The sequence below is a fragment of the Scardinius erythrophthalmus genome (assembly GCF_964197995.2).
Source record: "Scardinius erythrophthalmus genome assembly, chromosome: 19".
Taxonomy (NCBI): Eukaryota; Metazoa; Chordata; class Actinopteri; order Cypriniformes; family Leuciscidae; genus Scardinius; species Scardinius erythrophthalmus.
Genome location: NC_138239.1, coordinates 27,785,502 through 27,808,166, shown reverse-complemented (window position 1 = coordinate 27,808,166; position 22,665 = coordinate 27,785,502). Strand labels below are relative to the sequence as shown.

At 37.9% G+C, this 22,665-nt stretch overlaps 1 protein-coding gene across 1 annotated transcript; it reads right to left on the bottom strand.

Moving 5' to 3' along the window:
* Window positions 1-2,990: 2,990 nt before the first annotated feature.
* LOC308679961 (dystrophin-related protein 2-like) lies at window positions 2,991-22,217 on the bottom strand (the record flags this gene model as incomplete). The annotated part of the gene is made up of 10 exons (XM_081347837.1): window positions 2,991-3,135; window positions 4,143-4,214; window positions 8,786-8,922; window positions 11,097-11,208; window positions 12,719-12,885; window positions 17,473-17,630; window positions 18,397-18,482; window positions 19,126-19,327; window positions 21,107-21,181; window positions 22,196-22,217. The coding sequence occupies 10 exons, from the start codon at window positions 22,215-22,217 to the stop codon at window positions 2,991-2,993; spliced, it is 1,176 nt and encodes a 391-aa protein (XP_081203963.1).
* Between the last annotated feature and the right edge of the window lie 448 nt (window positions 22,218-22,665).

Below are 22,665 nucleotides of genomic sequence, written 5' to 3'. Positions count from 1 at the left end.
AGAGTATGATATATTAATGTGTGTTTTGGGGCAATTTTATTTTTTATAATGCTTAAGTATTAACACAAACAAGGTAAATTAACGATACACAACTGAAAACAACAAACTAATCATGTGAGTAACCATAGAGACAAAGAAGTGGTGGAAATTCAAACAAAGGAACATGTGACTGATGAAAATAAACTAAAAGTCCATGAAAACGAAACTGGATATTTGTAACAGATTTTGATTCAAAATGTTTGGATTCTTTATTATTGTTCGGTAACACTTTACAATCTGGCTCCATTAGTTAACATTAGTTTATTAGTTATTTATAAACTAAAGTCACTTCTAAAGTCAATGTTAATTTCAAAGTTTTATACTACATTATTAAAATCTAAATTTGTAACTGCATTATTTAATGGACCTGAGATAACATGAAATAAAGATGACCCGTTGTATTTTTTTTTTTTTTACTAATGTTGACAAAGAATAATGACTTCTGTAAAAAAAATTAGATATATCTCATTGTTAATGTTAGTTAATGCATTAACTAATGTTAACTAATGAGACCTTATTGTAAAAAAAGTTACCTATAATTCTTTTGCACATAAATCTGTTTGAAACATGTTTACTTTATATATATATTTTTATTATTATTATTATTATTATTATTATTTGTATTGTTTTATTGTATTTAAATGTTTAGGTTTTTTTTTTTAAGAAAAAGCTATTAAACCTGTTGTAGTTTTACAACACTTTTTTGTACAACTTATTTCAATATCGTGATAATACTGTATACCATGGTAAAAGCTTTAGCAATCATCATAATGAAAATTGTATACCGTCACTTATAGGTACTAAATTTGGTTTCAAACTTTGCGACTGTTAAAAAGTATGTTCTATAGCAAGAGTGTGTGTAGTATGAATGAAATTGGAACATACTACATCCGCCATGTTATCATTATAATGTGACCTAAATCATCAGTTACAATCGCTTCACTTCCATTCATAAATCCTCTCCCGTGGCCTCATGGGAAAGTAAAGTGTCCATCAAATTTAAAAAAAAACAAAAACCTCGCTAGTATTAGTAAGTCATCCAGGAACTTTTCAGGGTACTTTTCGGGTACTTGTCATGTGATCTATCAGTGTCAGTTATTCACAAATCTTCTGCCATGGCCTCATGTGATTGTAAAGTGTCTTTAACACTTCAATTGGATGCACACTTCAGAATCTCATCGGAAATATGTAGTACTTTTTGTCCTTTTTATGAATACTGTGAATTTGGACATGAAATATATAATAGGGAAGTATGTTATTTCGGATGCAGCCATAGTAGGCTATATTGGCCTAGTTTCACAGACAGGGCTTAGATTAAGCCAGGATTAAGCCTTTGTTCAATTAGGACATTGAAGTGGCTTTTATAAATGTGCCCTAGGGAAAAAAAACATCACTGGTGTGCATCTTGATATCAAACAATGGCAGTGACATATTTGAAAATATTTCAGTGCAAGTTGCTTTCAGTGAAGACATGTTATTCTAGGACTAGGCTTAAAGGGTTAGTTCACCCCAAAATGAAAATTATACCATGAATTACTCACCCTCAAGCCATCCTTGGTGTATATGACTTTCTTATTTCAGACGAATACAATCGTAGATATATTTAAAAATATCCTGGCTCTTCTAAGCTTTATAATGCGAGTGAATGCGGTCTCTGTTGACAGCCCAGGCTCCACAAACGGCAACAAAAACAAACTGGCCCAGCCTGGACCACAAAACATAACAAACAGTGTTTCAGCCAATAAACGACAAGAATGATTTGGGGGTGGGGGTTGGGGGGTTAGTGCGCGTGCACATGAAGGGGGGGGGTGGAGTGGAGGAGAGAGAATCATGAAGAGGGAAGTTAGCTAGAGGAGAGATGTCCTAGACAACAACAACGACTAATGTTAGAATTGTATTCTCTTGAATTTTGATATGGCCGATACACGACCATAGAGACAACGTTCAGATTAACAAATAGCAAAGAATAGGGAAAAGGAGAAGTAACGCGCAAACTCCCAAATTTACATCAGAAAAGCACGGAAGGGAGGGGGAGGGGACGGGATGAGGAGGAGGGAGGGTCGAGCTAGCTTCCATTTTGTTTGACAATAATTCGAACGTCAACATCACTTGTCACCCAACATCACTTAGTGCACCTTTAAAGTACTCCAGGGGGTTAGTAAATGCCTTCTGAAGCGAAGCGATACGTCTGTGTAAGAAAAAAAATCATTAGCTAAAATTATTAGCTATGATAACTAGCTTCCGGCAGATGACCATACGCATACTGTGCAAGTCGACTAGCGCCACAAGAGTAACCCCTGACGCGATGTATGATGTATGATGTAGGAGTAGCCTGGACGCCTCTTGCGGTTTAAACAAACAGGGCTGTGCAACAAACTCAAGCTCCTCTTCTCTTATATCGAAATCCTCCGACATTTCTCTTTAAATTTCTCGTTTTAGACTTATAATTCGTGACCGGTGTTTTGTTTTGCTCTATCCTCTGCGCTTCCGCGTTCGTCATTGCGTCATGTCAAGGGTTACTCTTTCACTGTAAAACGCTGTGTACGGAGCTATAGTTATTAGAGCTAAATATATATATATATAAATATTGATATTTTTCTTACAAAAACCTATCGCTTTGCTTCAGAAGGCCTTTATTAACCTCCTGGAGCCATATGGATTATTTTTTATGATGGATGGATGCATTTTTTGGGGCTTCAAATTCCCCCCCTGCCTCATTCACTACCATTATAAAGCTTGGAAGAGCCAGGATATTTTTTAAATAAAACTCTGATTGTGTTCATCTGAAAGAAAATACACAAAAATCACAATACACCTTAGATGGCTTAAGGGTGAGTAAATCATGGTATAATTTAAATTGTTGGGTGAACTATCCCTTTAAATCTTGTCTGTGAAACCAGGGGATGAAGTTGTTTTGCTTGCATTCATAAGGCATCAGGCCAGCAGAGGCATCAGAAACACATCAGTGGTACCTGTCCGCCTCCAGACTGCAGAGAACGTTCCAGCTCATTCATCATCATCTCAGAATCGACTGTGCTCTGATGAGAACATGTAGCTGGTCCATCGTGAAGCTGAGTGTGGATGTGCTCTTCACTCCTGCCATTAAAGATGACCATGGTGACACGGATCTTTTTTCGGATAATATTGCATTTTGCATCACAGATTATGTGTACTTAATTATATGTTCTCAAAGGAAAGCTTTGATATTTTTATTTATCATATGTATGGGTAAGGATTCCAAGAAACCTTTATTGCCTAAAACAGATTAGCTTTATAAACTGAGACACATTTAAATTTGACTTAAAGCCAAATGGTTTAGCACATTTTTCTGTAATTTAAGTTTATAGAGATTAAGTTTACGGGAACATATTTATTTATTAAATATTTATGCAGAAAAATTACTTGTGTGGTGATTAATCAGTGGCATGGGGACTGACAACAAATTAAAAGAAATATTGTGTATAATAAAGCCAAATTAATGAAAGGTCAACGATCAAATAATTGCTTAAAATCTGTCCATGTAATTAAGCAATTAACAGCAAAACAGGGATATTATAGTTAACTAAAGCCAAAACTAAATTCATAAAACAACTTTTCACTTGAAATACACTTTAACTGAAATAAAATAAAATATTAAAACATTAAACGTCTTTTATTTCAGCTATTTGTCAAGGCAACATTTCTCATTTTCATTAAGTTCGTTTTTTACATACTAAAAATACAAAATTAATAATAAAAAAAACCTATTTAGACAATTTTTTATGAATGAGTTAAAAAAATGAATTAAAAAAATGAATTAAAATGACAACCAAAAACAGAACAGAAAATATAAAGAAAAAATGAATAAAAATAAAACTGCAGTAGTATATCACTGATACTAAAATAACACAATGCTTCTACAAATTTTGCATAATTATTCTCAGGATCACTATGATTAAACACTGCCATTATGTGCCCTGTATTAGTTTAATTAGTCCTGATGGATGAAACAGATTTATTTGTGCTGGTCACAGTGAGGTCAAATCAAATGATCACTCATCAGTCTGTTAGTTCAGGTGTCACAGTGAGTGTGCACATGAGCGAAACTATCAGGTGCGACTCACATTTTTCCTGTTGACAGGTGAGCTTCTGGTACAGGGAAGATGGCACTAGATTCTCCATCTCTCTGTGTCGACCTGAAAGTGGACAGATGTGTGAAAGAAAGTTCCCTGTGATGCAGGTATCCAACTGTAAAATAATGGGGAAATATCTGAGGAATCTTTTTTTTTTATTTGCGGCTGTCAAACAGTCAGCAAAACAGCTTGTTAAGGAAACAGGCAAAACATTTTGGCTTAAAGCACAACGTTTTAAGCAGTCCTTGGACACTTGTGATGGGATGAGAAAAGGAGGTGCTTTATATTAAAGCCTGTTCATTAGAGGATGCAGACTGCAATGGAAACCTTTTCAATGTTGCCAATTAAGTAAACCTTTCCTGCTCTGTGAATACTCTTTTTCAGCATCTATAGTGTGTCAACATGAATCCAGACACACACTTAAAACCTCTGAATGCCATTGCATTGTTTAAAATATTATTTATTTAAAAGAAAAATAATATAAACACACCTTTTTAAGCTTGAACTTTATGCATCCACTAAAACTCACTGGAAAATGAGAAAAGCTTTTGAGCGTTTCAGCAAAATCAGTGCAGCATTTGAGAAAAGCTGCAAAGTGGTTTGATATTTTGTACGTAATAAAAACATTTCTACATTTTAATTGTGGCCACTGCATACTAAGAGCAAATACACAGCTTGAATTCCCTGAGGTCATTTCATTGTTCTGAAGTGGATGAAGAAGTAGAAGAGATTCAAACAAGGTCACAGAACGAGAGGAGAGGCTGTAGATACTCACTCGTACTCCTCTGGACATATGCTTAGAAATGCAACTGGGCTGCAATAAAACACAGACAGCAGAGTAAGCAAATATCATAGCTGTTAACAAGAAGCCCTGCGGAGCGTTAATCACACGCTGGCATTTCAACTTAAAAAATGAACGCCCTCAAAACACACGTGCACTACTTAAAAGAGGCCAACAGTGTATATCCATCACAAGAAATAAATCTAATTTTGTTTGAATAAATTAATTAATACAATTTGCAAAACATCTCAAATGCTGCCTGTATTGAACAGATAAACAAGTAGGCTACGCTAATTTTTAAAGAACTTTGTTAATGGCAAAATTGTTGATTGTGGTGGAAATGAACCTTAACTGAGGGATAATGATCATTTTCAAAATAAAATAAATATGTGTGTGTGTGTGTGTGTGTGTGTGTGTGTGTGTGTGTGTGTGTGTGTGTGTGTGTGTGTGAGTGTAATATATATATATATATATATATATATATATATATATATATATATATATATATATATATATATATATATATATATATATATATATATATATATATATATGAAGACTTAAGATGCCTCTAAGCCTCTAAGTTTTTGTTTAAAGGTCCCGTTCTATGCCCCTTTTCACAAGATGTAAAATAAGTCTCTGATGTCCCCAGAGTGTGTATGTGAAGTTTGAGCTCAAAATACCCAACAGATCATTTTTTACAGCATGTTTAAATTGACATTTTTTGGGGCTCAGAAAAACGAGCCGTTTCAGTATGTCCCCTTTAAATGCAAATGAGCTGCTGCTGGACGACACAGGGGGCGGAGCTTCATGAGCTCGCGCTCAGTCTGTCAGGACAAATTCATCTCACGGAATGATGATAATATCAGAAACTCTCAGTAACGGCGTTCATTTCGAGTCGGACAATAATGCCTACAGAGTCAGATTGCTGTATAGAGATGAAACAGGTATGGTTTAGTAGTTTAATTACGGTTATTATAACGTATTTGTCATCTGCTTGTAGGCTATGTATCCATTATTTATTAATAATAGCCTACAAGTCTGCTGTCTGAATGATGATCAAACATGTACTGATGAGTTTAATAAAGTTTATTGTACATCACACAAAAGATGAAGCGTCAGTTTTACTTCAGAAAATCACCGTAAGAGCTGAGTAAACACAGTAGCCTAAGTTATAAGAAGTGTGCAAGTAACGTTAGCCAGTAGAGTTGAGGGAGCATTCCTGTGGGCGGAGGTTAGTCAAGAAACGGTTCTGGTGATGTCACTAATGCAGGATGTAGAGGGGTGTAGTCCAATCGAGCCGTTTTTTGTAGTCAACTTCTGTTAAATAAAATATCTCGCTTGGCATTGAACTTTGAGCTTTATAATTTTACAGATATTATTTATGCTCTAACAGCAACATTACACACTAACTAAAGTTTGAAACATGGAATCGCATGCAACGGGACCTTTAATATTAACATTTTTATCAGGCTCCTATGTATAAGTTTATAAGTACCGGCATTTCTGAATGGGCTGAGGCTGGGATTTAGGATTTAGAGGGTTTGAAGTGAAAGTATTTGATTAATGTATACTATGTGTGGAGAGCATTCACTCAATATTATTATCTAATTTTTGACATAGGTGGCTTTTAGAGGCTTTACAAACGGCGCCCCATATTGCATATATATGCATATCTATCTATATATATATATATATATATATATATATATATATATATATATATATATATATATATATATAATATATATGTGTGTGTGTATGCATAGGCGCCGATACCGTGGGTGCTCCGGGGCTCGAGCACCCACGGAAAATATTGAGCACCCACGGAAAATACCGAGCACCCACGTGTGTCAGACTGCCATTAAACATTGCAGTTGGTGCTATGTGAAGTGTTTCTCGGATGAAAACGCCTATTTAGTGACCCCGCTCTGTACGCAGAGACACGTTGCTCCCAGTCAGTATATCCTCTTGAAGAATTAACCGCAATGGTGAGTCAACAAAAATTTTGCTCAAACGGGTGCGGGTCGGACACGGGTCTAAACACGGGTTTAAAAAATCACGTACAAACGTAAACATATATGCACATTTTAAGGAACACATCTACAAAAATATGCCTGTATTTCAAGTAAATAAAATAATTTAAAATCCACATCAGTTTATTTGTGCCCACGCCCTCTCAGGAGTCTCTATACTTTCACTTTTAAAAAGTCATCATAACCGCGCGCGCGATCTGCTTACAGTCATCGAGATGGATGCTGTCTGAGGAGTTGAAGAAGAGAATAGCTAGTGGAGATAGTAAAGTTGTCGACAAAACTGAAGAAAACAATGTTGGGAAAGGCTTTGCTGCATGCATTTTCGTGTTGGATAGCCACAAATGTGGAACTTCATCGCTGAGGAAGCACGCAGATAACTGTTACTGTAGTAACAAACCAAGCAGTTCTATCGAACAGTATTTGTCAAATTTAACACTGTTACATTTTGTAAATTTCACACGAAGCTGATCGCGGTTACGTGTCAGTTAACCTCCAATCCTGTCTGTATTTGTGAGAAGTGGCGCTGTCCTTGAAAGATTACTTTACGGCTGTATTATCAAGTAGGCTAAATAGGTGTGTGTGTTCGTGTCGGCCGCTGTCCATTTCCTGAGGTTCTGAAATGCAAAAATTTTTTGACTACTTTTTTTTTTTTTTTTTAAAGGGCTTGCGCCCATGAGCACCCACGGAGGAAAACATAAATCGGCGCCTATGTGTGTATGTGTGTATATATATATATATATATATATATATATATATATATATATATATATGTGTGTGTGTATGTGTGTGTGTGTATATATATATATATATATATATATATATATATATATATATATATATATATATATATATATATATATAACTGAAATAATAATTAACAAAAAACTATACAACTAAAAAGCTATTTAAAAAATAATACAAATGACTAAAACGTATAAAAAACAGAAACAGCAGCAGAGATTGTTATTCCAGAGTCGGGCTCTGTAGCTACTACAGCCACTCGCGAAGGTGCAGATAGAAAAAAAAAAGGGAAGCTACACCATCGTCTCTTGAAGGATGCCGACGATATATATATATATCTTCTATACATATCTAAAGCTTTTGGTCTGGGTCAATAAAAGTATTGCAAAACATAAAAAAATACATTATACAAAAATAAATTATGAAAGTAAATTTAATTACAAATTTTAGAGTTTTAAAAGTTGAAATGTTGAAATCTTTTTAGAGAGACAAAAGTGGCAGTATTTGACAAAACACTCAAATGCAGTCACTCAGTATCTCATATATTGAATAAGAACACAAATAATAACAATGAACTTAAAACTGGTACGATTGTCTCTGTGGTCTGACATTACAACAGCCAGTGTGAACAGCTGGTTTACTTCCATATTAAAGGCTGCCGTGAACATGATAAATGTCCTGTCTCTTCATTTCCCCCACGATCACACTAAACAGACACCTGATTGCTTTTGTAATTAAATTTACATCCAGGAGAGGGAGGCAGCATTTTGTGTGTTGATGTTAAAGTGGCAGCATTGGAATTACATTCATGAACGGTCTTTAATTTGTTCCAGCACAAAAATAGCACATAAATAGACCTTTAGTAATTCAGGAACTCAGAAAAACAAGCGTGTTTCCCATGAGGCTGAGTGATGACAGGAAGTCATTACTTCAATAGACAAGAGAAATGGCATCTTCTAGTCATAGTCAAATTACCAGGAAGGATGATATTGCTACACTGTTTAAACAAGAATCATAAACTGATTAAAAATCTGGAGATCTCAATAAGGTTGAATATTTCCACTAGGAAAACTCACGTCTCCAAATGCTCTTCCTCGAGGATGGTCTGCACGGGCAGGTAGCCGAGGCGAGGGTGTTTGGTGAAGTACTTCTTTGAGCGGAACTTGTTTTTCAGCACCTTGGTGAAGTCACGCACATCTTCTCCAGAGGTCGTCTGTAACAGAGAGGATGTAGGGAAATGCTCTGTTGTGCATGAAGATTTACAGTGACAGAGTCTGACTGGATGGAGTGTGTTCAGGTTTTGGACAAATCAGAAGGAAAATAAAAAATAAAAATAAGAATACAAAAATATTAATGAAAACTGTTTAAAAAGTTATATATTTATGTGTGTGTGTGTGTGTGTGTGTGTGTGTGTGTGTGTGTGTGTGTGTGTGTGTGTGTGTGTGTGTGTGTGTGTGTGTGTTTGTGTGTTTGTGTGTGTGTGTGTGTGTGTGTGTGTGTGTGTGTGTGTGTGTGTGTGTGTGAGTGTGTAATATACAGTAGTCAACATTTGAAGTGGATCAAAACTTTTTGTCAAGGTTATACATGAATTTTGAACAATACCCGTTTTTGTCTAATGACAACTTTGATATACTTTTTTGATCCACTTTAAATGTTGACTACTACATACATACATACATACATACATACATATATGTATACAGTATATACATATATATATATGGAGTTTCCCCTCCATCTCTCTTGCTCTCTCCTGTTTCAGACATTTGCTTATTTGTTTTCGTGTACCACATAATAAGTTGTGTGTGAGATTATTGTAGGGGAGGTTCTGGTGCACTGATTGTTAATGGATTTTTGTACTTGTATTCCCTTAGTGCAGGGCAGGTTGTATTTTCTTGTGTTTCATTATTTATGGAGTGATTATATATTAATTTAAGGAAGCTGTAGGGATATGGCCACAATTTATTTTGTACCTCTTTTTCTCCTGTTTATATTGAGTTACAGAGGAATTTATCTAGTTCTATGCCTTTTGTTTGCATCTTTATTTTGTGTTTAGAAACTATACAAGTTTACTGTAGTTATAGTTTATGTTTAGTTAACTTAAATCCTTTAATTTTTATATTTACAACTGTTCCTTCTCCTCTACCCTAGACAGGGGAGGCCGTACATAAGTATATATATACAAATGAATATAATATATATGGTTTCACTTTATTTTGATGGTCCCTTTAATACAGTCTGTTCACTATAAGTAACGTTGCACCTACATGTCTACTAACTCTCATTAGAGTATTAGTTGAGTAGTAGTAGATTGGTAGGGTTAGGGTTAGAATAAGTTGTTGTTGTAGTTGCAAAGTTACTTATAGTTAGTAGAATGTTCAAAAGGGACCATCAAAACATTGTTACCATATACATACGTATATATATATATATATATATATATATACAGGGTGGGCCATTTATATGGATACACCGTAATAACATGGGAATGTTTGGTGATATTAAAGTCCTGTTTGTGGCACATTAGTATATGTGAGGGGGCAAACTCCTCAAGATGGGTGGTGACCATGGTGGCCATTTAGAAGTCGGCCATCTTGGATACAACTTTTGTTTTTTCAATAGGAAGAGGGCCATGTGACACATCAAACTTATTGGTAATGTCACAAGAAAAACAATGGTGTGCTTGGTTTCAACATAACTTTGTTCGTTCATGAGTTATTTACAAGTTTCTGACCACTTATAAAATGTGTTCAATGTGCTGCCCATTGTGTTGGATTGTCAATGCAACCCTGTTCTCCCACTCTTCACACACTGAATGACCCCCAAGGTCTCCCGATCTGACCCCGTTAGACTTTTATCTTTGGGGTCATCTGAAGGCAATTGTCTATGGTGTGAAGATACAAGATTTGCAACACCTGAAAGTACGGATACTGGATGCCTGTGCTGGCATTTCTCCTGCGGCGTTGCTATCAGTGTGTGAAGAGTGGGAGAACAAAAGTTGTATCCAAGATGGCCGATTTCTAAATGGCCACCATGGTCACCACCCATCTTGAGGAGTTTGCCCCCTCACATATACTAATGTGCCACAAACAGGACTAATGTATCACCAACCATTCCCATGTTATTACGGTGTATCCATACAAATGGCCCACCCTGTATATATATATATATATATATATAAATTTATGAGAAAATAACAATAAAAACACATTTAGAAATACATATTTAATAAAAAAATTTAAAAAAAACTTTCCAAAATTCAGGGTTGTGCAACACCCACCCTTTTACCACCCCTAATTTTTTGTCCACAGTGAACCATTTAAAAACACAACCATCGTTTTATCTTTTTTTGTTGAAATAAAAGCCGAAAGAGATCGAGATGCTCACAGGGGTGCAGTACTCCACCATGGGATAGCTGAGATGATGGTCCTTGGTAATCCTTCCCGAGAAAAAACACATCTGACACATGTTGTAGTTGAAATGCTTTAGACTTCGATACCTAAAGGACAAACAGATGTTCCACACTGTTAATATAATCTGTTATAGCCAGGGGCGGTTCGAGGATTTCATCCTCAGGCGGTTTAGCTCTCAGGGACAATGTGTAGCAAGAGACCATTGCCTAGTGCCTCTTTAAATTAGGCATCCAGTGAGTCAAAATAGCTTAAATGGGTACCATGGTATTGGTATAATGATACCAGTCTTTCTGCAGTACACTTCATAATGGTAAACAGTATCGCATTTAGTTCTCTTTTGCACCATTTTTAAGTTTGAATGGCTTAAACTGACAAGACTTTTAAAAAAAAATCAAAAATGATAAACTTTCTTGAGGACGCACTGGCCCAATCATTCAGATGTGAGATTAGTTTTATGGCGTTGAGACGACGAGATAGGGGGATGAATCCCCCCTAAAAAAAATGTTTTGTTAAGATTATTCAGATATGCCATCAGTGCCTCTTGACTGACACTATCAGACAAGAACAAAACTTGACCTGAAGTGGCTTGGATTGTAACACTATTGTCTTACTGAAATGAACAGACTTGAGCTGAATAATGATAGTATTGTCTTCTGTAGAGCTGCGTTGGAGAGAGAAATGATTTTGTTTCATAACTGATTAACTTTGCAACGTTGCCACTGCTATTAAAATAAATCGAATCAACAATGAACTAAATTTAGCTGTATAAATGACACTATTGTCTTTTGTAGAGCTGCTCATACAGCTGAAATTGAATTTGTTTCATAATTGAAGAATTATGCAACATTAATACTTTTACTTTCCTGTTTACTGTAAAGCTTCTCTGAAACAATCTGTATTGTATAGTATTATAAATACATGTGACTTGACTTGTTGCTGGTGAACCATTGCTTTTTACAACAATAAAAGCACAAATCTCAGGTTTTTTAGGATGAGAACTGTTAGATATGATATGCATGACAGCTCATTTGAGGGAGAAAAAGTGCAACCATGTTGCCAATTATGCTTCATATCATTATTATTACATTTTTATATTATTTATTTTAATAATGTTTATTTTATTTAATTGTCATGTTTATTTATTGTTTAATGCTAAAAATAACGAAATCATAAATATCAGGGTTTTAAACTGTTCCATTTCCATAAAGATTGTCATTTAAAAAAAAGAGTAAAAATAATAGTAATATATAATATATACACTCTAAAACATGCAGGGTTATTTTAACCCACATTTGGGTCAAATATGGACAAACCCAACCGTTGGGTAAAAAATGTCATTTAAAAATGTAACCCAATGGCTGGGTTTGTCCATATTCGACCCAAATTTGGGTTGAAACAACCCAGCATTTTTTAGAGTGTAGCTAAAATAATATTTAGTTTGACCTTCTGATGTGGACGAACAACATTATCTGAAGGTTATGCACCTCTTTTGCTCAAGAAGAAAAAGAAAGTTTCCAACCCTATAGTCCACAGCAGTGGCACAACTCCGCACTTCCACCCTAAAACAAATTTCACCATTATTCACTTTTGTTTTACCTGAAGCCCACCATGGGACACTCTTTACAGATGTTACATCTGGCCTGGTGTTTGGCCGTTTCTGCGGCGGCGACTCTGTGAAGTACAGGCAACCACACCATGGACTGCGGCTCCAGATGCATCCAGTCCACGAACTGTTGCAGCTCGATGACATCATCACGGCCCACCTGAAACCCACCAGCACACACAAACCCCTCATTCATTACTGCAATGCACTGCATAATGGAGCTGTCTGAGTCTAAAAGCACTCCGATGGTCTATTTATCATTTCAGAAGCGCATTCATCTACAACCCAAAACCTATAATATCCCATCACAACCTTATTAGCCCGTGGGCATGGGATCCATTAGTAATTTTGAAGTGAAGCAAATGGGGCCAATTGTGGTCATTTGTGTCTCCCCCATGGCATTAAAACTGCTACGACTGTTATGAATCAATTACAGCAGGCCAGTTAAGGCAAGACTATCAAGAGTCTTGCATTGCATGGAACATTAAATGAAAAGAGCTCCACTGTGACTCGAGTAAAAGAGTGAAGTATTGGAGGCCCCGTCCAGGGTGGCTTTCAGGAGAGCTGAACGGATTTATAAATACTCCATTATACCAGCGGATGTGGTTCACATCATAAAGCACACCATCATGTGATATTATGGGAATGCATGCACACAAATCAAGTGGATTTCATTTAAATATCTCTCAGCAGCTTGTGCATCAGCTGTCACACCGACCGCTAACCGTCTGAAAGTGGCGGTGTAAATCCCCGGGCACGCCTGCCACTCTTATAACAGAGCTCATCATTTATTTATATGTCAAAACTCACTGATGTGTAATGATGAGCCCCTATACCCACATAAACAAGTCTGAGCATCCGTTCAGCAGCTCCCTTTAGGAATATGTAATGTCCCACACACCTGAATTATGTATCATATAGAATATCGTTCATTTGATTTGCATTAATACACCTTTTTGTTAAAGATGCATGCGTTTTTTTTACTACCTCAGTAAATCATTTTTTTTCTCTCTCTCTGTTTATATAATGAGGTTCAACAGAATAAATTTGACCAAATTATGGACATCACCCAGAGAAACACAGATTTATACTGAGAATATGTTTGCTTTCTTAGCACTTATTCACTGGTTATAGGCATCCCATTTAAGCCTAAAACAAATGTGGCTAAATGGAGATCATTTGGCGTCGGAAGAAATTGATAAGAAATATTTTAGTTCATATTGAGATCTCTGTTTTTCAAGTGCACTTACAGTATTTTGAAACATTGTTGACATCTCTTCAGAAAAAAATGTTTTTCTTTCATTAACAAAAACTAAAAGTATTAAAACATTTTTTGCTAATTGACAAAGCTTAAATAAAATACAAATATTAGAAGGAAAAACTTCTAAAAGATAAGAAATTAGATGACTGAAATAAGTTTAAATTGAAGCACTAAAAACTAAAACATAACTTAAACTAAAACTGAATTAAAAGTAAATTAAATCAGTTATACTAAAACAAAACTAAGAAATACATTACAGAATGTAATGAAAAAGAAGTAAATTGCAAAAGCACATGACCTAATTACTAAAAATTAAACAAAAATAAAATAAATAAATGCTATACACATTGTGCTTTTCTGATATTGCCTTTCATGTAGTGTGTAATTTACTGCAGCTGTAAAAGGTCTGCAAAGTTTCAATGATCAAAGTGCAAGGCAAATGGAGTTATTGTTTTCCAAAAGAAAGAACAGATTCTGAACAGCCTGAAATGAGTCGTCAGTAATTCAAGTCTTACTTCCTGCATGAACATACATAGGTTTGTAACACATTTGCATAAGTCTAGTCTTTATTGACACAGTAAAACTGTTAACGTTACTTTTCCTATCACTGTGTGTATCAAGCGCTAAGGTGTCATGATTCTGCCTTGTGTTTTAGTAGTTCTCTAGTCTTGTGGCAGGATCATGACAGACCCATGTTTTGTGTACAAGCGCTTGGTCATTAGTTTGGCCATGTGCTTGTGTTGTCTCGTTTCCCAGCCCCGCCCTCCTTGTTACCCTCATTTAGTAATTATCTCCTCCTAATATTCACCTGTTTCCCTCATTAGTTTGTCCCTATTTAATCCCCTTGTGTTTGCTGTCCTTTGTCGGTTCATTGTGAAATGTGTATCTGTGAATTGTTGTTGCTGTGAATACTTTGTCTAGAGTTTTTGTTAGTGAAGTTTATTGTCTTTATATAGTTAAGCCTTGTCAGTCTAGTCACCCGTTACCTGTGTTGTTTTGCCCCCTCGTGGGTTTTGTTTTCTGTTTTATATCAATAAATCCCGTTTGTATTGTGTACTGTCTGCGCTTGGGTTCATCTTGTTGCACGCCCGTGACAGAATGAACCGACCACAACTGAACCCAGCAGACAGTTTGTCCTCGTCCCTTCAGTCTCCAGCGGACCCTCTGGAGGATTGGTGGCTCAAGGCCATCTCCGACTCCAAGATGGGAAAACTGCCAATTCCTCCCCAGGAAGAACGATCTCTAAATGAGTATGTCCGGGTCGTGGAGGAGAGGAGGTGATTTTTACCTGAGAGCCTCCTTAATCGCTACCTCATTGCGGGCCTTAATGATATCCCCCCTCTGGCTAAACGGGAGAGGCTGGTCTGTCGTCCTTTCCAGGAGATGGTGGCCCACCTGTCACGGAGAGACCCGCCCAGTGCCACTAGCCCACTTCCACCTGGCATGGTGCCCGTGATCCCGGAGGGTCGTGTTCTTGCCGTGGCTACGCTGGGGGACCAGACTGTTTTCTCCACTACTCCCAAAGTGGCTACTCTTCGCGGCAAGCGGGGAAGACGGCTGTCCTGGGAGTCCGCATCAGAGGCCTCATCGACGGAGTCTACACCTCCCGGGACTGTCTTCCCAGCGCCTGTTCCAATTCCCGTGGAACTCCATAGAGTCACCAGTCCAGCTACAGCCTCGGTACCACGGCCCAGAAGGAAGAGGAGGAGAGGAACCTCCCAACCGTCGTCCTTGCCTGGTCCTGAGCCCGCTGCAGCCGTGAGCGCTGTCCCAGGACCCGCTGCAGCAGTGGGGAAACAGACTGTGGTGAGTGCGGCAGAGAGGTCCGTGGCCGATTCAGCTGCCAAAGAGGTTTTGCGGTCTGTTTCTGCTGATACTTTATCTAAGTACCTCGAGAGCCTAGTCCGGATCTTGGAGGCCCCTGTCAAGGCTGCAGCGGAGAGCGCCGTGCCCCAGGCTGCAGCGGAGAGCGCCGTGCCCCAGGCTGCAGCGGAGAGCGCCGTGCCCCAGGCTGCAGCGGAGAGCGCCGTGCCCCAGGCTGCAGCGGAGAGCGCCGTGCCCCAGGCTGCAGCGGAGAGCGCCGTGTCCAAGTCGGCAGCGGAGAGACCCCCTGTTCCTCCTGTTCCCCCTGTTGCTGCCCCTGTTGTGACTTCCCCTGTTCCCAAGACCCTGTGTGTTTCCTCAGCCACCCCTGTCACAACTAAGCCCTGGACTGTTCCCTCCAGGACCCCTCCTCATGGTTCCCAGTCATCCCGCATTCCTCGTCCTAAGCCCCCTTCCCGTGAACCCAAGACCCCCAGTTCACCTATCCACCCCGGACTTTTCCCCAAGGACACTGTGTTTCCCCCACCTCCCCTTCCTTGTTTGTTTTTTCTTATTTTTCACCCCAATCCTGTTATCGTTTATTCTTGTTTGCCACTGTTGTTGTTCGTCATGTTTTGCTGGTTTGTGTCTTTGTCTCAGTCGGTCATGTCTCGTGTTTAATGTCCTCTTGAGGAGCGTCTGGTAGCCGCTCCTTAAGGGGGGGGTTCTGTCATGATTCTGCCTTGTGTTTTAGTAGTTCTCTAGTCTTGTGGCAGGATCATGACAGACCCATGTTTTGTGTACAAGCGCTTGGTCATTAGTTTGGCCATGTGCTTGTGTTGTCTCGTTTCCCAGCCCCGCCCTCCTTGTTACCCTCATTTAGTAATTATCTCCTCCTAATATTCACCTGTTTCCCTCATTAGTTTGTCCCTATTTAATCCCCTTGTGTTTGCTGTCCTTTGTCGGTTCATTGTGAAATGTGTATCTGTGAATTGTTGTTGCTGTGAATACTTTGTCTAGAGTTTTTGTTAGTGAAGTTTATTGTCTTTATATAGTTAAGCCTTGTCAGTCTAGTCACCCGTTACCTGTGTTGTTTTGCCCCCTCGTGGGTTTTGTTTTCTGTTTTATATCAATAAATCCCGTTTGTATTGTGTACTGTCTGCGCTTGGGTTCATCTTGTTGCACGCCCGTGACATAAGGAAGCCTCTAGAGCTTGAATTCAGAAATGGTAATAGGCGTTTAATTCCCTGTAAGCGGCCAATCTCAACAAACTGAGCCATCTGACCAATCAGATCACAGGAGGCTCTCGGAAAGGAAGGGTTTAGAGAGACTGAATCCTTTATTGAACCATTTCAGACACTGTGAGAAAAGAGGTGATGCTGCAATGTATATATTGAAAAAATAGTGGGTTTTTTTTATCTTGGATGCATGTAAACCTATTGTTGGAGACCTCCAAAACAAAATTAGGAACCTTTAAAACAGCCTAATAGGGGCACTTTAATAAAACTATGATAGTAGTAACTGGTTCTCAGGAGAAAAATCTGGCTCACAAATCTCCATTTCACCTCGATTCAATCTCATTGCTGTCCAGGATTAACAACTGATATAAAAAGAGAATTAAAACAACTGATATAAAAAGATCTCATAATCTCGGCCTGTAGCCGACGGGCAGTGTTAACCCACATATTGAAAGCAGCTCCGGACACTGGGCTCCATGTTACTCCCTCCGAACGCAGCCGCCTCCCCGAGCTGATGTGGGATTCGGATGCCGTTGTGTAGCAGTAATGCCAGCTGCCTCTGGTTACAGATCCCTGCAGCGCTGGCCACCTGAGCGAACAGATCTGTGGAGGACAACACCAGCAAAACTCAAAGAACATCACATTATCGGACTAGGAGGGTAAGTGGGTAAGGTTTGAGACATAAGATCCAATTTATGTCCAATTTGTTATCCAATTTGAAAGAAAGAAGCCGGTGTCTCACACATAACTTAATTCATCTCATTTATAAATGGAGAATTAACAAAACATATAGAATACTAGCCTGGCAAGCCAGACCTACATCAAGATGTTAGGTCTGGAAACTCACCATAGACACGGCTCAATCCGAGGGGCGGGATAAACGGCTGTCTTTCAAATTCACTCTGCACGCAATAGGACAGCGCTTCAACCAACCAGAGCGTTTTCCCAAAGGCGGAGCTAGTTGATAGATTCAACTTTTGCCATATCTGGCCGGCAAAACGACGAACACATCTTCCTTTTTTTAAGAATGACTTAAGTGCTGTTCTATGCTCTTTTCTCAAAGAAAAACCTAACTCCAAGTCCTCCAGAGTCGCGGACAAAGCCGATTCGAAAGATGTTCGCCAGCAGCAGCCGCCATTCTTTGTTTTCAAGTGGCAGGTAACCGTCGCAACTCTGTCAACATTATGTTAAACCCGCCCCGCCTACTCTATACACGACGTGATTGGCCTGACCCAATTTAGGTTTTTGCAGCTCGAAAGTCAATGGAGAGTTGCTAGACTGCCCTGGCTGCAAAATACATTTTGCTGCCGCTAGGGTGCGTCTAGATTTCTAGGCTAATAGAATACATATTTAATATCAAAATACTTGCATTTGTACTTGTCCTTTATGGGTCCTTTTGAAAGAGAAAACAATCCGATCTTAATAGACAGCACTTGAACTTTTCCGCTTCTTCCACTATTAACAGAAAACAGAGACATTGATGTACCACAGAAATAACACGTATTATCTTTTGAATGTCTGGTAAATATCTTGGTGAGTAACAACCACAGGTAGTGGTTATGTCTTTACTAAACAGTTTTGCGTTAGCTTGTCTTCTTGGCAAAAAATACAATTATTGCTGTAGGACTGCAAAAGAAATTAACATAAAACATTAAAATCAAAAATGTATGAGAGCCACCATTAAGGAGGTGATTATCTGCAATAGTTAAAAGGTCATGGGATTATTGTTTTTTCTGAGAATATTTACAGTGGCACTGAAGTGTACTCGGTCAATTTAGTCAGACTTAAACATTTATAAATATCATTGCATTATTAGATACAAAATATTAAACCAAGAGGAAAGCTTTTTTTCAGAACTATGGACACAACTGCAAGGTCTTACTTTTTTTACCTTTATTTTAAACATAAAACCAAATAAACTTTTATGAAAAAAATACTCATGCTTATGTGTAGGTCTACTAATGCTGTCATTCTTTCAAATAAATATCACTTTATTTCCTTCTCTTAACAAATGGCAGAAATTTTGTTATTTAATGCGACATTCATACATTTTGAAGTGTGACTAAATACGTTTATTGAAGATAAGACCCATACCGACCTGTCATAGACTTTTAGAAGCCAGTTGAGACACAGATCCACACACAGAGGGACATTAACCAGATTCGGATGCACCTGCTGAAGTTCGTGGTAGATTGCGCAGAGACAGTTCACGATGCCTGGAATCTCCAGTAGCTGCTCATTATGAGTGAGTTTGTGCTGATCAAAGATGCTCTGGGCTCTGCTGAGCTCCAAAAGATCCACTGAAACAGACAGACGGTATTCACATACGATTTCATCTCCACTCATTTTTGTGTCCACAATGAATTCCATTCAGTGTATTTTAATGAAAGTCACCAGAGCGTAACTCATCCGTTGGCGTGTAATGAAAATTCCCTGGTGAAAAGGCAGCAAAAAAAATATATTTCTTATCAGCATTCATCAGATTTGCAACCAATTATACGTTTCAACAACTACCCTTTCTCAACATTTCCCACATCCAAAGATATGAAGCAAAACGCAGCTGCTGTCTTTTACCAAAAATACTAGCCAACCAACCTGACTGCAGGCTATTTCTGATCAGCTTGTTATTGTAAGGCCCGCCCAATCGGCCCTTATAGAGTTTCCAATAGAGCGGGGGAAGGTCACCTGTGCGTTCTGTCTTTTCAGAGTGGCTGAAAGTAGTTTAATTCCAATTAAACTTTTATCTGACTCCATTTTATCTCAACCTCAAATTAGGTTGGAATGCCAATTAATTATTGACCATTTGTATAATAATTAATCAGATACCAATGCCGCTCAGGGTCTCACGCTGGCCGTTCTTTTACAAGGATCCCATGGTCACAAACTCTGGTTGTTTCAACCCAAATTTGGGTCAAATATGGACAAATCCAACCGTTGGGTTAAAAATGTAACCCAACGGTTGGGTTTGTCCATATCTGACCCAAATTTATGGCTAATACTATTTAATAGGCCGTCCATGCTTGCCATTATTAATATCCCAGACAACAATATAGTGTGGGCCCAGATCTGGGGCACATCTGGTACATCTGGTACATCTGGATTCAACGCGTACCAGATATGGGCCGGATCTGGGCCGACACTATGTTGCTGTCTGGGATAGTAGTTCTGTTTAGCCTCCTAAGTCGTCTATATAACAACTTAGTTAAAGCTCAAACAATAATCAGAGGTTATGGCTAGTACTATGAAGTAATGTCACCTCATCCTCGCACTTAATAGTATTTTTGTCTAGCCCCCTATAGTTAATAATATAACAACTAGAATAAAGCTGAGACAATAACCAGAGGTTATGGCTTGTATCATGAAATATGCCACCCCATGCATGCTATTATTTCAGTAGTATTTTTTTCTAGCCCCCTATAGTGAATGCAGCTGAATAACAACTACTAAAGTCAAGCAGTTATTGATCTCAGCATTTGGAGAGAAGAGAGAGATAAGAGGGGATGAAAGGAAGGAAATGTAGACAAAGATAGTACAGATGTGTGAAAGACTTGCGTCTAGGATGAGGATGCTAATGTTGAAGAGAGAGTGTTAATGCTAGTTTCCAGAAAAGTCCTTTGTTTTCTCAGAGAGTAGCCCTTCTCTGAGTCCAGACTTGGCTTCAGCCTTGCATTATCAGCAGGTTGCCTGCCGGCTCTAATGCTTTCCAAAATCCTACTGCGATTTGAAGATCAAAGACTCATACAGTAGTTAGTGTACCGTAAACGTCCTAATAGTGCCTGACAAAATTAGCAGAGAGAGATCAAGATTTCATGATTAAAATTGCCTTTGTCTTTTGCTGTTTTTTCAGCAAAAGACTGAATCTGTTTTTTGAAATCTGTTTTTTCCCTTTGTATTTCCTCCAGTCATTTCGAGTGTGCAGTGAAGAGGGGAGTTCACACTGACAGAGATTTGCAATGCAGTGATAAATGTCCCAAAAAATATGGTATTGCAATGGTGCAAAATCCCCCACAGAAGTACCATGATTTTGTTAGTGAAGTAATAAGTATAAGACATAAATGATAAGGTATCGTATCACTCACAGCAGAGGGCCTTCTGTAGCCTGCGGCTCTTCATAGCCGTGCGGTAAGCGGAGAAACGCACATGACTCAGGTCAGCTGCACAGAGCGTAAAACATTACGGTGAATTAGGAAAGTTCACTAGAAAAGTTTTCTTTTCAAACAAATACTGAGCAATATATCATGTGAGAAATCTGCATACTGAACAGTTTGTACTTATATAAAGTAGTGAACTACACAGAGAGACAATGACAAAACACTTGACATTGATTGACAGGTGAAAGGACAGACCCATTGACTGAAATAGTTGGCTCATCTTTGGATGATCCCACGAGGTGGTCTGCTGCTCATGACTGAAACATAATTAATCATCAACATCAATTCCCTGGTTTGGATTCTGTCAAATGGAAGCATGAAAATGATATAAAGATTTTGATATTTTTTCTTTTTCTCAAATGTATTTGAAGGAGATCACATTCATTTAAACATTCATTTGTCAATGAACACTATGTGGAATTATTAGTAATTATACACTACCGTGCAAAGGTTTCGGGTCAGTACGATTCTTTTTTTTTTTTTATTCAGCAAGGATGCTTGAAATTGCTCAAAAGTGACAGTAAAGACATTTATAATGTTACAAAAGATTTCTATTTCAAATAAATTTGTATTCATCAATTCATTAATAATGATTTCTGAAGGATCATGAACCACACTGAAGATGAATGCTGAAAATTCAGGTTTGCATCACAGGAATAAATCACATTTTAAATGATATTCAAATAGAAAACCATTTTTTATCTATATTTAGTAATAATTTTTAATTAATATTTCACAAAAGTAATGTTTTTACTGTAGTTTTCAGTATGCAGACTTGGTGAGCATAAGAGACTTCTTTAAAAACATTTAAAAAATATATATATTACAGAACCCAAACTTTTGAATGGTAAGTTGGAAGGCCTATGGTTAATGTAATACATTTTAGCAAGGGTGACTGTGCAACTAGATTACATTTGTGGACTAACTTTATTCTGATGCAAAACTGAACACATGGGAAATCACATTAAGTGCATGAAGTGTCATAGCGGAGATGAGAATGTATGAAACAAAACTCACTTGATATAATAAGGGACGCCATTATGAAAAACAGCTCTCTGCCACGGGAACTGAACGGACACTGGTTGGGGAGACAAGGTTTCAAAGATAAAGCCATGAATAACTTCCAAACAATACAGTTTTATATTGTATATTGGAAAAAATGAATTGGTATTTGAGACAAATTGGGGTTTCCCCACTTTTTGACCAATATTATGGCTTGTTCAGCTGGTTGAAGCTGAATTGATAAGGATTGATAAAGGAGGGAATTATTTAAAAAAAAAATAGGAATTGTGTTCCAAAAGACCAATTTCTAGCCAGTGAAATACTTCAGAGTTGAGTATAACTAATGTAAACTACCATTCAAATGTTTGAGGTCAGCAAGATTTGTTCATGATTTTGAAAGAAGTCTCTTATGCTCACCAAGGCTGCATTTAAAAAAATCTAAAATAGAGTAAAACAGTAATATTGTGAAATATTATTGCATTTTT